Source organism: Coregonus lavaretus, assembly GCF_964263955.1.
Source record: "Coregonus lavaretus genome assembly, contig: HAP1_SCAFFOLD_2329, whole genome shotgun sequence".
Taxonomy (NCBI): Eukaryota; Metazoa; Chordata; class Actinopteri; order Salmoniformes; family Salmonidae; genus Coregonus; species Coregonus lavaretus.
The window spans coordinates 32,096-51,242 of NW_028160707.1; the positions used below are offsets into that span (position 1 = coordinate 32,096).

A 19,147-nucleotide genomic window follows, 5' to 3' on the forward strand; every position below is an offset into this window, starting at 1 on the left:
CACAAAGGCAGGTTAAAATAAAACACTTGCATTTGCTGTATCTTAGTGTCATTGCACACCTGGCTGACTGTCAGTGCTGCAGAGGCAGGTGAGATGATGGGCAATGTCAGGGGAGTGACCATAAGGTAGCGATTTTGTCAGACAGGTGTGGAATTCTGGCGAACAGCAGCTGTGGTGATGAATAGAAACATAAATCAAACATGCACAGTACAAACACTGAACATTCAAACAATCAAACATGCACAGTTCAAACTGATAGTAAACTATTCATTGAAAACATCAAAGCTGTTTTCTTACAAAGTTTCATTCCGTAGACAGGGTTGTGCCTTGGGTTTCCCCAGCAGTGGAGTCCAGTCCTTGTACATTGTAAAACTTCTAAAGGGTCAGTCAACTTTCACACTACTAAGCTCTCTTCTTACAGCTGTCATTGTCATAACATAAGTAATTTTTCATAACAGTAAAGTTTAATTAAACATGCAAACTACTTCCTTTTCAAATATTTACTTTCAAGACTATGATAACTTGGATTTAAATAGGAATAGTACAAACAAATGCACTCACTTGGGTCTGGCAATGGTTGCCTTGGGAATCAGGTTACTCGTGTACAGACTGAGAGAAAGCTGGAGCCGAGAATGGTTCAATGCACCGGTGCCCTATTGAAGAAAGTTTATTAGCATGTGAACAAGGGCTGGACGAGTTACTGTCAGAGCATGGCTGTCCAGAGCTAGATAGATGGAGACTATTCAGTACACCCAATACAGGAACACATGAATCTCCAGTAGACAAAGGGGACATGGTTTATCAAAGGGGCCAGGCTTTTTTTTACTATACTCTACTTGAGTGGGTTGAGTCACTGACGTCATCTTCCTGTCCGGTTTTGCGCCCCCTCGGGCTCGTGTGGTGGGGGAGATCTTGGTGGGCTATACTCCACCTTGTCTCAGGGTAGTGAGTTGGTGGTCTGTTGATATCCCTCTGGTGGTGTGGGGGCTGTGCTTTGGCAAAGTGGGTGGGGTTATATCCTGCCTGGTTGGCCATGTCCGGGGGAATCGTCGGACAGGGCCACAGTGTCCCCCGACCCCCCCTGTCTCAGCCTCCAGTATCTATGCTGCAATAGTCTGTGCCGGGGGGCTAGGGTCAGTCTGTCCTATCTGGTGAAATTCTCCTGTCTTATCTGGTGTCCTGTGTGAACTTAAGTATGCTCCCTCTACAGTGCATTCGGAAAGTATTCAGACCCCTTGACTTTTTCCACATTTTGTTACGTTACAGCCTTATTCTAAAATGGATTTAAAAAATATATCCTCATCAATCTACACACAATACCCCATAATGACAAAGCAAAAACTGAAATATCACATTTACCTAAGTATTCAGACCCTTTACTCAGTACTTTGTTGAAGCACCTTTGGCAGCAATTACAGCCTCGAGTCTTCTTGGGTGTGACGCTACAAGCTTGACACACCTGTATTCGGTGAGTTTCTCCCATTCTTCTCTGCAGATCCTCTCAAGCTCTGTCAGCTTGGATGGGGAGCGTCGCCGAACAGCTATTTTCAGGTCTCTCCAGAGATGTTCGATCGGGTTCAAGTCTGGGCTCTGGCTGGGCCACTCAAGGACATTCAGAGACTTGTCCCGAAGCCACTCCTGCATTGTCCTGGCTGTTTGCTTAGGGTCATTGTCCTGTTGGAAGGTGAACCTTCGCCCCAGTCTGAGGTCCTGAGCGCTCTGGAGCAGGTTTTCTACTTTGCTCCGTTCATCTTTCCCTCGATCCTGACTAGTCTTCCAGTCCCTGCCGCTGGAAAACATCCCCACAGCAGGATGCTGCCACCATGCTTCACCGTAGGGATGGTGCCAGGTTTCCTCCAGACATGACGCTTGGCATTCAGGCCAAAGAGTTCAATCTTGGTTTCATCAGACCAGAGAATCTTGTTTCTCATGGTCTGAGAGTCCTTTAGGTGCCTTTTGGCAAACTCCAAGCAGGCTGTCACGTGCCTTTTACTGAGGAGTGGCTTCCGTCTGGCCACTCTACCATAAAGGCCTGATTGGTGGAGGGCTGCAGAGATGGTTGTCCTTCTGGAAGGTTCTCCCATCTCCACAGAGGAACTCTGGAGCTCTGTCAGAGTGACCATCAGGTTCTTGGTCACCTCCCTGACCAATGTCCTTCTCCCCTGATTGCTCAGTTTGGCTGGGGGCCAGCTTTAGGAAGAGTATTGATGGTTCCATGGCTTGGTTTGTGCTCTGACATGCACTTTCAACTGTGGGAAAATCAATTGAATTTACCACAGGTGGACTCTAATCAAGTTATAGAAACAACTCAAGGATGATCAATTGAAACAGGATGCACCTGAGCTCAATTTCGAGTCTCATAGCAAAGAGTCTGAATACTTATGTAAATAAGGTATTTCAGTTTTTTCTTTTTATAAATGTGCAAAACATTCTACAAACCTGTTTTCGCTTTGTCATTATGGGGTATTGTGTGTAGATTGATGAGGAAAAAATATAATTTAATCAATTTTAGAACAAGGCTGTAAAGTAACAAAATGTGGAAATCTTCAAGGGGTCTGAATACTTTCCGAATGCACTGTAATTCTCCCGTCTCTCTCTCTCGCTCTCTCCCCTCCCGGAGGACCTGAGCACTAGGACCATGCCCCAGGACTATCTGGCCTGACGACTCCTTGCTGTCCCCGTCCCCAGTCCACCTGGTCCTGCTGCTGATCCAGTTTATGCTGTTCTGCCTGTGGCTATGGAACCTTGACCTGTTCACAAGACCTGCTACCTTATCCCGGACCTGCTGTTTCGACCATCTCTTTCCCTCCCTCTCTCTCTCTACTGCACCTGCTGCCTCGACCTCCTCTGAACCTCTGACATTTACTCCTGAGGTGCTGACCTGTTGCACCCTCCATAACACTGTGATTATTATTTGACCCTGCTGGTCATCTATGAATGTTTGAACACCTTGAAGAACAATCTAGCCTTAATGGCCATGTACTCTTATAAACTCCACCTGCACAGCCAGAAGAGGACTAGACACCCCTCAGAGCCTGGTTCCTCTCTAGGTTCCTTCCTAGGTTTCTGCCTTTCTAGAGAGTTTTTCCTAACCACCGTGCTTCTACATCTGCATTGCTTGCTCTTTGGGGTTTTAGGCTGGGTTTCTATATAAGCATTTTGTGACATCTGTTGATGTAAAAAGGGCTTTATAAATACATTTGATTGATTTATCGGTTGCATTTCCAGAGGCTCAACATCAAAGTCCAATTCAATAGAATTAGTCAGTAGGCTTTTAAAACATGATTAAACAATTTATTTAATACAATCATGTTGAGTGACAGTTGCTTTTTTACTGATCAGACAGTGGAATGTTACTACTGAGTCTTGAGAGTAGATGGGATCAGTAGTAGCTTAATTTCTGGATAATTTCCAAGAGAGATACCGGTATGTCAGCCAGGTTATAAGGCTAATGAATTAAGAAATATAACATTCTTCCACTGATAAAACAGGTTGGGATAAAATGTGACATTGCAGTTCCTCATAGTTCAGATTCCCAACCTCTCTTGGTTCTCCCACAACCAGGCATGGTACTTGTTCAGCTCACGGTCCTGGGGTTTCACCTCTGTAAACACACAGACACACACGCACATATACAGTACACACAAAGTTAACCATATCTAAATCCATGACCTACATCCAATATTCTTTCTTAGCATAAAATATTTGCATTTCATCCTGAAATGAAAAATTGAAAACCTTGCACACACATCTAATAGTAGATTCTTTCGTATTTGTGATGCATAGACCAAAAAGTAATCTGTTATGAGATTTTCCTTTCTTTCACTGCAAATACTGAGTGTGGACCTTCCTCATTTTCCTGTTCATAACAATTTATCCTAAAACTCACCTACATATTCTGTGGCATCTTATGAGAACTAGGACTCACCTGTCTCCACTCCTCTACACAGAAGATCCTGTAGGAGTCATTGCCGTACATCCCAATCCCATGCAGCTCTATAGGGTAGCGCCACAGCTTGGTCAGCTCCTCATCTGCATGGGAGATATGCACATATCCATTATTTCTCAGCTGCTGGTAAATAAAAACACACCTCTAACGCAGAGAGGATAGGATACCCTAGTTGGCAACCCCGTTTCAACTCAAACTAAAACTTCACTTTCTAGGAGGGAAATCATTGTGCAGGCATTCTACACTTCATTCATCCTCTCTAGGATCCACAGGTGGAGATGGGAACAGTGACTCACCAGAGAACCTGATGATGATTTTGGCTTGGAGTTCATACAGGCCGAGGGGCCTCAGCAGCTCAGACACTCTGGCCCCCCGGGTCTCCTCCGCTGATGGGTAATGCTAAAACGACTGCCACAACACTGGGATGGCCATCTTACCTGGAAAGGATGAGAGGACAGAGACTGTGCGAGAAAATGCCAATGTTTTTATTGTAGATGTTAGAAAATGATTGGAAAAGTGTCTGTGTGTGGTCGAGCCTTGTGCGTGTGTGTGTGTCTGTGTTTGAGCCTTGCAGATGTGTGTTTGTGTCTCACTACTGGTCTTGTTGAGGAAGATGGTGGCACCAGGAACTTCCAGGGGTCATGGAACAGGGTCTCCTGCACGAGCTGGAAGGGGGAGCGAAGAGGGGTCCACTTCCTGAAGGCTTTCCTCCTGGGGGAGCTCAGACCTGTGTCGGGACAGACGCCAGACATAAGAAAAAGGGGTTTTGATAACAAAGAAACACTATTTTTTATTAAACAGAAATGTCTCTCCAAGAATGGCAAGTTCTGTTAAGCTGAAACATTTATTAAATTATGACCATCTCTCAGTGACTTCCCGCTGACATAAGGACTGGTCTTCCGTTTCTCTCCAAATAGTTCTGTGCAGAACAGGAACAACAGGCACCTAAGGCATCACTACACACATTGAACATGTTATTCTCTTGGTCAATACACTGAAACTAGGTCCAAGAAGATGTAAAACATTTTCTCTATCTAGGCATCATAGTAAATGCACATTATGCATCATAACTCATAGCACAATGCACATACATACTGCTCTGGGAATCTTTCAGTGGTGTACAGCGCCCTCCAGTGGTCCGGGGAGATGATGGCAGCTCTTCATCATTCAACCTCTGCCTCTCTATCCCCCACTGCCTTAGTCTTCCCCACGCCCTTTCCCTCCCCCACTCTCTCACCCTCAGCCTGCCCCTCACTCTCAGAAGCAGACTGCACCCTAAGGACTGGGACAAGTAACGGTGGCACAGGAAGCTGCTCTCCTCGACCAATGAGAGCGTCCTGTAGCTCAGTGGGCGGGGCCAGCCTGACCAGCTTCTCTCTCAGCAGCCCTGGCCTCCTCTGGGGGCTCTTCTCAAGTATGACATCATCAACTGGCACCGCCGACACAGCCTGCAGACGCCCCTCAGTCTCATTGTCATCACCATCATCATCACCCCTTCTCACAGAGGCTTGTATGTTTCTCTCTTTAATGTCCTCATTGGTGTCTGATGGTGGCCAATTTCTGTGCCTCTCCCAGCTGCCTGTCTGTGATTCCCCTGGCCAATGGAGGCCTGTCAGGGGTCTGCTAAGTTGACATAGTGCCTTTTCCTCTGCCTCTGGTTCTCTGCTCGTAGGATTTTGCAAAAGAGGCTCTTTTTGTGTTATTTGGAGGAAGGTGTAATATTATACCCTTATTCTCCTCTGTCCTGCCTGTCTGTGTCCTGCCTGTCAAATCAAATCAAATTGTATTTGCCACATGCACCGAATACAACAGTGAAATGCTTACTTACAAGCCCTTAACCAACAATGCAGTTTTAAGAAAAATAAGTGTTAAGTAAAAAATAGATAAGTAAAAAAATAAAAATAATTAAAGAGCAGCAGTGATCTACCCCCCCCCCCCCCCCCCCCCCCCCAAAATAAAATAAAGATAAATGAGCAGCAGTAAAACTGTACCAGTACAGGGGGTACCGGTACAGAGTCAATGTGAGGGGGCACAGGTTAGTCGAGGTAATTGAGGTAATATGTACATGTAAACAGAGAGTAGCAGCAGCGTAAAATAGGGGGTGGGGGGTGGGGGGGGGGGACAATGCAAATATTCAGGTTAGCCATGATTAGCTGTTCAGGAGTCTTATGGCTTGGGGGTAGAAGCTGTTAAGAAGCCTTTTGGACCTAGACTTGGCGCTCCGGTACCACTTGCCATGCGGTAGCAGAGAGAACAGTCTATGACTAGGGTGGCTGGAGTCCTTGAACATTTTTAGGGCCTTCCTCTGACACCGCCTGGTATAAAGGTCCTGGATGGCAGGAAGCTTGGCCCCAGTGATGTACTGGGCCGTATGCACTACCCTCTGTAGTGCCTTGCGGTCGGAGGCCGAGCAGTTGCCATACCAGGCAGTGATGCAACCAGTCAGGATGCTCTCGATGGTGCAGCTGTATAACCTTTTGTTGATCTGAGGACCCCATGCCAAATCTTTTCAGTCTCCTGAGGGGGAATAGGCTTTGTCGTGCCCTCTTCACGACTGTCTTGGTGTGCCTGGACCATGGTAGTTTGTTGGTGATGTTGACACCAAGGAAGCGGTGACCTCTGAGGTGTGACGTGTGTGTTCCTGATGACCCTTCCTCTGTCTCTCCTGGCTGGGCAGTGGGTTCACAGCTGCACTGCCACTCCTGGCTGTGGTGACGTCAAAGTTGTCTATCTGTAGCTCCCCTACGGCATCTTTAAGGAGGAAGGCTTGAAGAGACGCCCTGGACCGGAACCTCTGTCCCTGGGGACTGCAGAGGCAGACAGATCAGTTACCTCATGTGGAATCCTTGATCCGACTGTATGATCTCACTCTGCAATGCACTTAGCCCATAGCCCTGACAGTAAGATACAGACACACTTCAGTGATGTTGAAACAAGACTTGAGAATGAGAGCATATGATGAAGAAGAAAACATCTGAATAATGTTGTTATATAGATGTCAATTTTGCCTGCAGTCTTCCCGCTTTCCCTCTGCCTCACCACTATCTCTCAGCCCAGTGGCTTTCTAGAAGGCTGGCATGACTCCTCATCCTCCTGTCTGGTCAGCTGACTCCTGGCTGCCATGGGATCAGTCTCACAGGCCATCTCTGTATTAGACCCAGCTTGTTTCCTAACCGCCATATCTGAACCAGGAACAGCCATAGTGTCTGTGTCTCCATCAGGGTTAATGTGTGTCAGTGATGGTGTTCTCTGTGTTGTGGTCAGTGTTATTTAGCCTGGTTGTGACGGTGTTGTTGGTGTCAGTAGCTGAAGCACAACGTTTATCAAAAGTGGGCTGTCTCTCTCACAGCCTGTGATGGTATCTGGCGCTGTGCTGTGTGAAGTGTGTGAAGTTCTGCCGCTGTGCTGTGTGAAGTTATGTGAACTAGTTTGTGAGCGATTCTGCTTAACTCATGCGCAGAACACAGGATGGAGGACAGGAAAGAGAGAAGGGAGTCTGCGCACTAGCAAGAGAGTAGATTCTGCCATGTGAACGGTCCTCTGCTCCACGAAAATACAGCAACCTGTTGAACAACCAAACGTGTATCTGTTTAATCGATTAAAAAGACAAAATGAGGGCAGTTCCTACGTGGATAGACAAAGTACATGATCGCGACAAAGTTGAACAATGGTAAGATATCCTGCCTTTGCATTTACAGATTTATCAACAGGCCTGATGATGCACAGTTGGGAGTGTTGATAGCAACGGCGGTTACTATGTAAACTCCCGCAGTGTGGCTGGCTGGCTAGCTAGCTAGCCAACTGTAGCAAGCTAGCTTTGTTTTTCACTAGCCATTTCATGCAGTCTTCAAATAAATTATCTGTCTACTAACGAGTGATAACGTTGCTAGCTAGCTAGGTAATCTGTTTACGGAGCTAAGTACACCTAGAACATGAATGCTAGCTAGCAGAGCAGCTAGCAATGGCTTCATAGTATCATTGATTGAAACAGGTTTTCAGCATATTGTGATTGCAGTACATTCTCCCCCTAGTATATACGACCTTGCCTTCAAACCAGATGGCAGCCAGCTTATTGTGGCAGCTGGGAATCGTGTTTTGGTGAGTTTTGTGATGATGATGATGCCATTGGTTTTAGAATAATAGCGAAGTTGAGGAGAGTGGAATTGGATACAATAAGTATTTAATCTTGTCTTTCTAGGTGTATGACACATCAGATGGAACTCTAATTCAGCCTCTGAAAGGACACAAGGACACAGTGTACTGTGTCGCCTACGCCAAAGATGGTACTTAGTACAGTAGACTATTAACACACCAATCTGGATATTCCCAATAAACAAACACGAGTCTGTTGGGTCTCACACTGTGCTTCTCTGTAGGGAAACGGTTTGCCTCAGGGTCTGCTGACAAAAGCATCATCATCTGGACATCTAAACTGGAGGGTATTTTGAAATATACGTGAGTGGATCATGATTATTACCATAGAATTAGGAATTAGAATAATTTAATAGGATCTCTGTGATTTATTACACACATTACAACATTATTAGTAGCATTATGTTCTGCTGAGGACACTCCATGCTCACTCTCTATACATGTTTTGTTTGTCTGTTGCTCCTCAGACATAATGACTCCATCCAGTGTGTTGCCTACAACCCAGTCACCCACCAGCTGGCCTCCTGCTCCTCTGGGGACTTTGGTGAGTGGTACACTGGGTTTGTCCTGTCCTCCATACCTCTACAGGGAAGGGGTTAAAGGGGTGTTGAACACATCCAGTCATAAGAGGAGCATCTGTATAATTTGTTTCTCTCTCAAGGTCTGTGGTCCCCAGAACAGAAATCTGTATCCAAGCACAAAGTCAGCAGCAAGATAACATGTTGTGGGTGAGTATTGAGAAATTGCTGTTATCTCCTTTTTGTTTGGATAGCCTCTTTTATGGTCAGTATTGCCAAAATCCTTTTGACCGCAGGTGGACCAACGACGGTCAGTACCTGGCCCTGGGCATGATGAATGGGGTGGTGAGCATCAGGAATAAGAACGGAGAGGAGAAGGTGAAGATAGAGCGACCAGGAGGATCCTCCTCTCCTATCTGGTCCATCGCATGGAACCCCTCCAAGTGAGTCACTCTCCTCTCATGTGGGGTTTTTGCTGTGTAAAACATTTTAAAACCTGTGTGTGCTGTGTCTTTGAGCGTAAAGGTTTACTGTTTTTGAAATCAACAATAATAACTTTTTTTCTGAGTGATATTTCTTTGTATTGAGTCTTTTTAAGCTGCCAGTTCACAATATGAAACAAGCATGGTAGTGAAAATCAGAGTATGACAGTGTATGGCCTGTAGACAGCCAGCAAGTGTCAGTGTTTGACCAGGCAGGCTCTGACAGGGACTGGTGGAAGTGGATGCCCTTCTGTGAGGGAGAGGACGACGAGGCGGTGGATGTGGACAGCAGCATGCCAGAGCCCCTGTGCCTGCTCATTGATGCCGCCTACAGCCAGAGCTGCAGTAGCAGGGTAGAGGTCCTGGGGCTGGGCAGGCAGCTGGAGAGAGAGAGGCAGGCAGGAAGAGGAGCAGAGACAGAAAGGTCTGGAGGAGAGGAGGGAGAGCCCCTGCTGCAGGGAGCGTTCTCTGACCCAGACCACTTCAGCCAGCTCAGGTAGGGAAGGTAGAAAGGGAGGACAGGGAAATGAAGGAAGGTAACATCAAAACTCAGGGAAATACTTTGGTTAGGCCTATATTTATATGGTTGGAGGCAACACAATGATACAGGACACTTACTCTTACCATACCAGTGAGATGTAGGGTTTAATATACATTTTGGGTGAATAAGATTTGAAATCTTTCTAAATCCTGTTTAATTGTCAGTATGTTGAAGTGGAACATATAAACTCATGTTGGAGTGTCTCTCTTAGGGATGAGCACAGTGACATCCTGGCTGTGGCAGACTGGGGGCAGAAGCTGTCCTTCTATCAGCTCAGTGGAAAACAGGTGTGTGTCTGCAAAAAGCATGTCCATGAACCATCTCCCCAACATTTACTTCAATTTAATAAATGTTTTTGCCTTCTTCCGGCCCATCTGGATAATGGGAACATGTTAGATAAACATTTTGGGTTTGTTTCCACAGCAAATGAATAAATAGGCTACATGTCTAAAATAAAATAAAACATAACATAAAATATACAAAAAATGCAATGGTGAAAGATATTGAAAAGAGCAACTTTGCTTAATAGAAACTACTGTGTAGCACATCGGTGTGTAGCACACATCACATGTAGCACAGCAACAAATTCCATGGTCGTTACATACAGATCAAGTAAGTAGCCTTTCATGAGTCTTGACTTGTCCGAGCCGAAACAGCTCATGGGAGCAGGAGCATGAGGCAAGTACACCCCCTGGACAGGACGTTAGTATATCGCAACCCCCAATCTATCTTCTGCTGAGTGCCAAGCAGAGATGGATTAGGTTCCATTTGTACAGTCTTTTGGATGACTTGGCCCGGGGATCGAACTCCCAAACTTCCAATCTCAGGACGGACACTCTAACCACTGAATTGGATACAGATCAAGAGGTCTAGGTTATGACCACAATGGTTTAGGTTGTGCTCCCAGGTGGGCACCGGTGATTGGTCAACGAAACCCCAATGGCCTCAGTGTTATCACTCATCCACGTCGCTGTTGCAATGAGTGATGATAACACATAAACCACTTAAGGAGGCCACCGTCTGAGACCTTTAAGCCCTGTATTTTCTGTTGCAATCAGCCTGTCAGGGACTATTGAAACTGTAACACTGCACTGGAAATGATTCTGTTCAGTGTTTTAATAATGATCCCCTCACTACTCCTCCTCCTCCCCCATATCCCCCTGGGTAATATCGTAATTACAGACAAATATGCACTGTTTCATGGAACCTTAGTCTCCTGTGTTGTCACTGGGCTGTTTATCAGTTTAAGTGAACATGCTGTTTTTATTACCGTGCTAGAAGTCGTTTGTATTTAAAAAAGGGAGGTTGTCCAAAATGGTTTTATTTCAGGGTAAAAGAATGGACTGTCAGACGGTTCTTTTTCAGGGTGAGGAGAAACAGATGCACAGAGTCGGGGAACTGATATGACGTTGCGCAAATGCACTTCAAGTGCCAGCACAATGGAGCCTATTTAGAAGCTAGAAAGTGTGTATGTGTTTTTCCATCTCTTTGGTCAGGCGCTTAAGGGGATGGCTAAGGACTGACTGGAGGCTTTGCTGTGTCTACGAGGTCTGGGTCTGGAGAAAGCCTTGGCCCAGACTCTGTGGTCCATAAATATGAGAGAAACTTCCCTGTTGTTTTAATGGCTGACACCACATCTCAAATGATACCATATTCCCGATATAATGCACTACTGTGTGGCTCTGGTAAAAAAAATGGTGCATGCCCCAAGTCAGGGGAAATCCTTGGCCTAGACGTTCATAGCCCAGTTAAAGGTCAATAAATATGAAGTAGACTTTGTTATTTCAATATCTGTTCCTCTGTCTCTCTCAGATTGGGAAGGACAGAACTCTGACCTATGACCCCTGCTGCGTCTGCTACTTCTCCAAGGGGGAGTACATTGTGATGGGCGGATCAGACAAGCAGGCCTCCCTCTACACCAAAGATGGGGTGCGGCTCGGCACCATCGGGGAGCAGAGCTCCTGGGTGTGGACCTGTAGAGTCAAACCTGACTCCAACTATGTGGTGGGTTTCTTTTAGTGACGTGTATGTGTACATTTGAGTAAATGTGTGAGAGTGTATGAGAGAGAGTGTACGTGCGTGTGTCTGAAGTGAACTGTATTGGAACACTGTAATTTAAAATAGTGCTGACATGATGCTGAGACATGTTGTGAAGAACGCAGAGCTGAAATTATAAGATGCGACTGACATAACGCTACAGATGTCAGATCAAGTGTTGATGCAACATTATATCACTTTGGGATACATTCACAGATCAGTTATTTTTAACTTGTGGAAAAAGCATCTGTGATCACCCATAGAGAACATGGAAGTAATATCACTATAGCTTTCTTTTCAATTATATTAATACTAACGACTCATATGGGAGAGCATAATGTGCTACCTTGCTGACATCTCCACATTGTCTCAGACAGGGCTCTAACAACAAGAAGGAACACCCTGTCTCTCTGTCTTTTCATGGAAGTGTTAATGGGAACCACTGCTACATTGTTCTCTCATTTCCTCTCCTCTGTTTAGGTGTTGGGCTGCCAGGATGGGACCATAGCCTTCTTCCAGCTCATCTTCAGCACGGTGCACGGCCTGTACAAGGACCGCTACGCCTACAGAGACAGCATGACCGATGTCATCGTCCAGCACCTCATCACTGAACAGAAAGGTGGATTGATTTAGACCAGGGCTCTCCAACCCTGTTCCTGGAGAGCTACCCTCCTGTAGTTTATCGTTTCAACCCCAGTTGTAACTAACCTTATTGTGCTTATCAACCAGCTAATTATTAGTGTTAGCGGATCTGATGGAACTGGATGGGTGTAAGCAATACGGTGGTCCATTGGAAGGCTATGTAGAGTCAGCCCCAATTATGCTTCCACCATCTGGTCTATTCAGGAAGGCGCTATAGGGGACTGGGTTTATATGCCCTGTTCTAACTATGCCTCCTACTTTTGTGCTTTCTCCATGCCAGTGAGGATCAAGTGCAGAGAGCTTGTGAAGAAGATCGCTATCTACAGGAACCGCCTGGCCATCCAGCTGCCTGAGAAGATCCTCATCTACGAGCTGTACTCTGACGACTCCTCGGACATGCACTACCGCATCAAGGAGAAGATCTGCAGAAGGTTTGAGTGCAACCTGCTCGTGGTCTGCTCCCAGCACATCATCCTGTGTCAGGTGAGATTTATACCCAATCCCAAAATCATACCCTATCCCCTACTTCCCCCAGACACACATCTACACCATAGTGGTAGTTGTGTCATAGTATTTGCTCACATAAATGTTTGTATTTAGACTAAATACTAAATTAATAAATGTTGTCCAGGGATTTGCTTTTGGCTTGAGGCTTTTCTCGAACACTCAGTAACAAACATCTCCCTAAAGTGCCATATCAACACAAACTATTTGGCCTGACTCAATAACACTGACCTGCAGAGACATCGTCTCATGTAAATTACACTAATGCATCGGTGACAGATTGCGAAAGATCCTGCAGAGAGACATTAGCATGCTGTTATCATGATGGAAACCCAGTGAATTAGCAGTTAGTGCTGCGTCGCTACTCCAAAACACCCTAGAGAGAGAGGCCAGAGATGGACGGTTAGAGCCAGTGGTCGTCCAGATGTTTCTTCCTGTCCTTCTTATAGGCCCCAGCTGTATCTGTGCTCCTTTAGGGCAGGGGTGGCAACAGGTGGCCCGCTGGCAAAAACCAGCCCGCAAGTGTTTTTTTATTGGGACCCCCACATTTTTGGTTTAAAAAAAAAAGTCTAATATATATTTTTTCTTTTGGGTGGGATTTTATTTTTGCTGTTAAAAAATACTGTAAAATCACCATGAATTCAGCTAAAAATGTGTTACGTTTAGGAAATCTGTTCCCAAGTAAATAGACATTATGTGATCGTGTCTCAATGTAATCGAGGTATGAAATGATTGTTACTTTCCAATACAACCTCTGTTTGGGCTTAGTTGTGTTCAATTTGCAGTGTACAAATTATGATAATTATTTTCCGACCATCCGCTCTGACAAAAATCGTCCCACGGCTGAATCTAGTTGCCTACGCCTGCTTTAGGGGCTCTGTCACTTAGTCTCTTTTCCTCAGCCGTCAGACAGCCTGAGTGAGAGGTTACCACCACAGCACTGTGGAACCTGGCTGGATGTCTCTGGTGGTTTCCTCTCTGGTTTGTGTCTCTGTGGTTTGACAGAGAGGAGGAGGAGGCGAGGGGTCCAGAGTTAACTCTGTGTATTATTTCCCCCTAAATCTGTGTGTGTGTGACAGAAGTGCTTTAGATCTGTCTCTAATAGCCCTGCTACAGCTTCACCAACTGAGGCTGATGGTTTCTCTGTCATGACTGTCTAACCTCTGACCGGGCTGTGGTTGTCTGTGTCAAATCAAATCATACTTTATCTTCACAGAGCATGAAAAATATGGATAGTATGATTAGAAGGATATATTAAGAGCAAGTCTAAACTATTAAAAGTAGACAAAATGGTAGTGATGAATGAATTACAGTAGTGGCCAGACCATGCATAAAATATACTATATAGATATGTCTGTGTTTGATGTTCCGGTGTTTTAACATGGTGGTATTCTCACTTTGCCTGGCTACCCAAACTCCTTGCTCTGGCCAAACGCTACGCCACGCCCATGGACGTTAGTTTCTTTTCCGCAATGAGTCTGGATCTGAGTACCTCCCCAATGATTTCTAGAACGCAAACACATTCTAGCCATTCTGATTGGTCCCAGAAACCGATGGGTTGGGCCAGAGCTAGAACACACATGGGAAAAGCAGGGTTTTGAAAATTCGTAACTGGCTTTGATACTCTGATTGGTTAGAAATGATCCAATTGCTGATGACTTTGTTTTGTACAACACCCCTCATTTTGACATCACCACAAATGACTTCAATGATGGCAGTCTCAGACTGAAGTACAGTATGTAGCGAACATAGAGCAGCAGAAGAATTCAGTTTGTCGTCAGGGAAATTCTCACTGTCTCCTCCCTGACCCGCCCCTGTAGGAGAAGAGGCTGCAGTGTCTGTCCTTCACCAGTATCAAGGAGAAGGAGTGGCTTATGGAGTCTCTGATTCGCTACATCAAAGTGATTGGTGGCTCACCGGGCAGAGAGGGTCTACTGGTGGGGCTGAAGAATGGAGCTGTGAGTGTGACAGACAGACATACAGTACACACAAGCTCTTAGCTAACTTACCTGTATTTATCCAGGTTAGTCTTATTGAGGTGCTATTTCCTGTGCCTCAATTCAATGAAACCCTGGGGCTCAACTGGTATTCATTTTCTCTTCAGATCCTGAAGATCTTTGTTGACAACCCATTTGCCATCACTCTGCTGAAGCAGTCTACGTCTGTGCGTTGTTTGGACATGAGTACATCCCGCAGCAAGCTGGCCGTGGTGGACGAACACAACACCTGCCTGGTTTATGACATCCACACCAAGGAGCTGCTCTTCCAGGTCAGAGGTTAGGGGTTAAGAGTTATTAAGGCCAAGGTCGAGGTGGCTTCATTTTCAAGTTAGTGTTCAAAGGTTATGTTTGTGGGGGTAAAGTGTAACACCCAGCTCCCTTGTTGTCCCACTCCTTCTTTCCTTCACCTCTGTTTCCCCTGACCTCCCTCTCTGTGATCTTCCTTCCCTACTTCCCAGGAGCCCAATGCTAACAGCGTAGCCTGGAACACCCAGTGTGAGGACATGCTGTGTTTCTCAGGCAGCGGCTACCTCAACATCAAGGCCAGTAACTTCCCAGTGCATCAGCAGAAGCTGCAGGGCTTCGTGGTGGGTTACAACGGCTCCAAGATCTTCTGCCTGCACGTGTACTCCATGTCCGCCGTAGAGGTGCCTCAGGTGGGCAGGAAGAATAATACTTGAAGAACTGAGCTTTATTATCCGTTGTTTAGTTTCTGTGTTTCTAATTGCATGTTGAATTGACTGGTTTACCCTTCCTTTCCCTTCACCCTAGTCGGCTCCGATGTACCAGTATCTGGAGAGGAGGATGTTCAAGGAGGCCTATCAGATTGCCTGCCTGGGTGTGACTGACAGTGACTGGAGGGATCTGGCCACGGAAGCCCTAGAGGGGCTCGACTTTGACACCGCTAAGAAGGTCAGACACACACACACACACACACACATACACTTTTTCAACCAGGAACCACTGCAATGCTAGTGTCCATCACTAGATGGTGCAGCCTGACGCTAATGGTGTGTTGAATCTCTCTCATCCTCGTTTGACCAGTGTGATAGAACAGCTGAAGGATGTGGTGTGAGCGGATTCTATGGATACTGTAAGAGTTCCACTCATTCTGTTTACCCGTGTGTCTCTTCCTCTCTCAGGCCTTCATCAGAGTACGAGACCTGCGCTACCTGGAGCTCATCAACAGCATTGAGGTACAATACGGCACAGACACACTTCCCTCAAATTAATAATGAATGATGGATTAGTCTGAATTGTATAAATCCAAGATCAGAGTTTGTGACTTTAGAAAACAGAACAGACCACATAGCTTTAATCAGGATGGATTTACTGGCTTACCAGTCCATGTCCATGACATCATCAAACCAGTAAGCGGTGCGTGGGTTAAAAGCCAGAAAAAAATGCCATATTACAACATATGTGTTGTGATTATTGCGTTGTTTGCGCTATAACCTGTTAGTTCATATGCCTTGATATACTGTATGCCTAAGGCCGAGACAATAAGAAGACACAGTGGCAGAATAAATTCAACCTCACCTTTATTTCATCACAAAATCGGAGAGTAACCTCTGTCCGGTGAAGTCCACAAAGCATATTGCATGTAACAAACAGTTACATGACCAACAGCACGGTCAAGCAAGTTAGTGTTTCCGATATTTTTGAACTACTAAACAACTATTGATTTAGAACCACGGAGAGTTACTGCAAGTCTCAAAGAAAACAGGAACTGCCTCCACTATTCCAGCACCATTTCAACTTCAACCTCATCAAATCACCTATGCTTATTCTAATACAGTGACAACTAAAAGATACTAAAAACAATTTAGTCCAATCAACTTAAGCTAAGTATGATGTGGCTGTCCATGGTTCTGATTTGTGTGTGTGTCCGTTCGTGCAAGTTGAAAAAACATGTTGACTCACCCTACTTGTAGAGAAACGCCAATGAATGCCATCCTCCTCTCTTTCATGTTGACGAAACGGTTTATGACTGTCATACAGTACACGCTTTTATTACATTTTTTATTTACCTGGCTAAAATACTTGTTAGCTAGCCTAACTTCCTTTCCTTTCATTAGCTAGTTAACATTAGCCTTCTACATCTAGTTACATATTAAACTTCCATCCTCTCAGTCAAGGGGCACAATGTATTATTGGCCAGTATTGGCCAGTATGGAGAATTAAGTAAAACCACAAGTCCAAATCCCTATCTCCATCCATGGCTAATTTAGGAAAGGGTCAATTGTAGCTAGCTAGCTAGTCACCGGAGGACAACAACACAACGAGATGCAACAATTCGAGTTGTTTCTATCGATGATGTATTTCTTTGTGATAGGAATGAAGCCAAATCCAAACTGGCTTCTCTTGACACTTTTTTTTGGTGCGCCAGGACCATTCAGTTGAGCTCACTGCTGATTGGCTATTATTTTATACTTTTATATTAAGGGAGGCCAAATGGTCACTGGCTTCCCTTGCATTCATTTACATTTTAGTCATTTAGCAGACACTCTTATCCAGAGCGACTTACAGTTAGTGAATACATATATATATATATATATATATTTATTTTTATACTGGCCCCCCGTGGGAATTGAACCCACAACCCTGGCGTTGCAAACGCCATGCTCTATCAACTGAGCTACATCCCTGCCGGCCATTCCCTCCCCTACCCTGGTCGATGCTGGGCCAATTGTGCGCCGCCCATGAGTCTCCCGGTCGCGGCCGGCTGCGACAGAGCCTGGATTCGAACCAGGATCTCTAGTGGCACAGTTAGCACTGCGATGCAGTGCCTTAGACCACTGCGCCACTCAGTGGTCTAAGGTCAATGTTACGGTCGGCAACAATGTCATACTCTTTATGACCAGACCGCATCAGATAGATGGCCTACACAAACAGAGACAGAGGGGCGCTGTTTCGCTCGCTCGGATGCTTTCTCTGGTGAGATACAGTACATTCAGACTCTTGCGAATTGAAGGAAAATTAATTGTTTTCCTTTTTTTCTTAATAAATTTTTTGGGGAAGCCTGGCTTCCCTTGGCATTTATGAATACACTCCACTGCATCAAAGCGAGACAGATGAGGGGAACTGTTGGGATATCACCCGTTGCCCTCATTAAAGGCCCAGTGCAGTCTAAAATGTGATTTTCCTGTGTTTTATATATTTCCACACTGAGGTTGGAATAATACTGTGAAATTGTGAAAATTATGATAATGCCCTTTTAGTATAAGATCTGTTTGAAAAGACCGCCTGAAATTTCAGCCTGTTTTGGTGGGATGGCATTTTGGCCTGCCTGGTGATGTCACCAAGCGGTAAATTAGTTAATAGAGCAATAAGAAAGAGAGTTCCAAACCTCTCTGCCAATAACAGCTGTTTTTCAGTTTTCCCCTCCCCACTCAGACCACTCGCAGACAGTCTTAGCAAAATTCTTGCTTGAGAAATTGCTCTTTGCTAAGAAGCTTTTAAAAAAATGTTTTTTTATCATTTTCATTGAAAACAATCACAGTAAGGTTCGTAATTGTCACCAAGCAATGAGTTAATATTAAGTTAAAAACGGCTGCATTAGACCTTTTTAAGCATTTAATTACTGGCCCAGCATCTGACTGATTTAAGCACCTTTGAACGGGGTATGGTAGTAGGTGCCAGGTGCACCGGTTTGTGTCAAGAACTGCAGCGCTGCTGGGTGTTTCACGCTCAACAGTTTCCCATGTGTATCAAGAATGGTCCACCACCCAAAGGACATCCAGCCAACTTGACACAACTGTGGTAAGCATTGGAGTCAACATGGGCCAGCAACTCAATATTAGGAAGGTGTTCTTAATGTTTTGTACACTCAGTGTACATGAGACTATGGACTGATAGTGCAGTGTCAGACTAGGGTGAAACTGACTCCACTTTGTTAGCTCATCTCTTTCTCTGTATGTGTGTCCGTGCTGATGGATTTGCAGGAGAGGAAGAAGAGAGGTGAGAGCGACAGTGAGCTGTTCCTAGCGGATGTCTATGCCTACCAGGGGAAATTCCACGAGGCTGCCAGGCTCTACAAGAGGACTGGCTTGGACTCCAGAGCTCTCAGCATGTATACTGACTTGCGCATGTTTGAGTACGCTAAGGTGAGTACGAGTACTGATGGACTCACGCACTCTCATAACCTCAAGTATGCCTGAAGGCTAAAGGTGAGTGTTAATAGACATTCACAGACTTTCTATTAATGGTTGAATGTGCCTATACTGTACACCCACACACTCATGCACATTGCACACAGGCTCTACATACAGTATGTTCAAACACGTGAGACCTGTGCACACACACACACACACACACACACA

At 45.3% G+C, this 19,147-nt stretch overlaps 1 protein-coding gene and 1 pseudogene across 3 annotated transcripts in view; one reads left to right on the forward strand and one right to left on the reverse strand.

The window, feature by feature from the left end:
* Positions 1 to 3,527: 3,527 nt before the first annotated feature.
* LOC311121527 (methyl-CpG-binding domain protein 4-like) lies at positions 3,528 to 7,259 on the reverse strand (annotated as a pseudogene). The gene is made up of 8 exons: positions 6,933 to 7,259; positions 6,552 to 6,756; positions 5,045 to 5,708; positions 4,809 to 4,868; positions 4,543 to 4,676; positions 4,246 to 4,386; positions 3,929 to 4,032; positions 3,528 to 3,602 (listed from the first exon to the last, which is right to left on the reverse strand). The product of its transcript is annotated as a methyl-CpG-binding domain protein 4-like (transcript).
* Positions 7,260 to 7,493: 234 nt separating this feature from the next.
* The window catches only part of ift122 (intraflagellar transport 122 homolog (Chlamydomonas)), a 37,170-nt gene continuing 25,516 nt past the window's right edge, over positions 7,494 to 19,147 (forward strand). Inside the window, exons 1-17 of one of the 2 annotated variants that reach the window (XM_084196007.1) lie at positions 7,494 to 7,619; positions 7,981 to 8,047; positions 8,148 to 8,232; positions 8,326 to 8,404; positions 8,569 to 8,645; positions 8,763 to 8,829; positions 8,916 to 9,062; positions 9,854 to 9,929; positions 11,455 to 11,646; positions 12,160 to 12,298; positions 12,602 to 12,804; positions 14,646 to 14,783; positions 14,930 to 15,094; positions 15,284 to 15,481; positions 15,597 to 15,737; positions 15,968 to 16,021; positions 18,770 to 18,931. In XM_084196007.1, coding sequence (XP_084052133.1) covers positions 7,561 to 7,619; positions 7,981 to 8,047; positions 8,148 to 8,232; positions 8,326 to 8,404; positions 8,569 to 8,645; positions 8,763 to 8,829; positions 8,916 to 9,062; positions 9,854 to 9,929; positions 11,455 to 11,646; positions 12,160 to 12,298; positions 12,602 to 12,804; positions 14,646 to 14,783; positions 14,930 to 15,094; positions 15,284 to 15,481; positions 15,597 to 15,737; positions 15,968 to 16,021; positions 18,770 to 18,931 — 2,049 coding nt within the window. In that variant the 5' untranslated portion in view covers positions 7,494 to 7,560. Of the gene's footprint in view, positions 7,620 to 7,980; positions 8,048 to 8,147; positions 8,233 to 8,325; positions 8,405 to 8,568; positions 8,646 to 8,762; positions 8,830 to 8,915; positions 9,063 to 9,853; positions 9,930 to 11,454; positions 11,647 to 12,159; positions 12,299 to 12,601; positions 12,805 to 14,645; positions 14,784 to 14,929; positions 15,095 to 15,283; positions 15,482 to 15,596; positions 15,738 to 15,967; positions 16,022 to 18,769; positions 18,932 to 19,147 lie in introns of those variants that run through there. The other variant, XM_084196006.1, reaches the window with a different exon arrangement.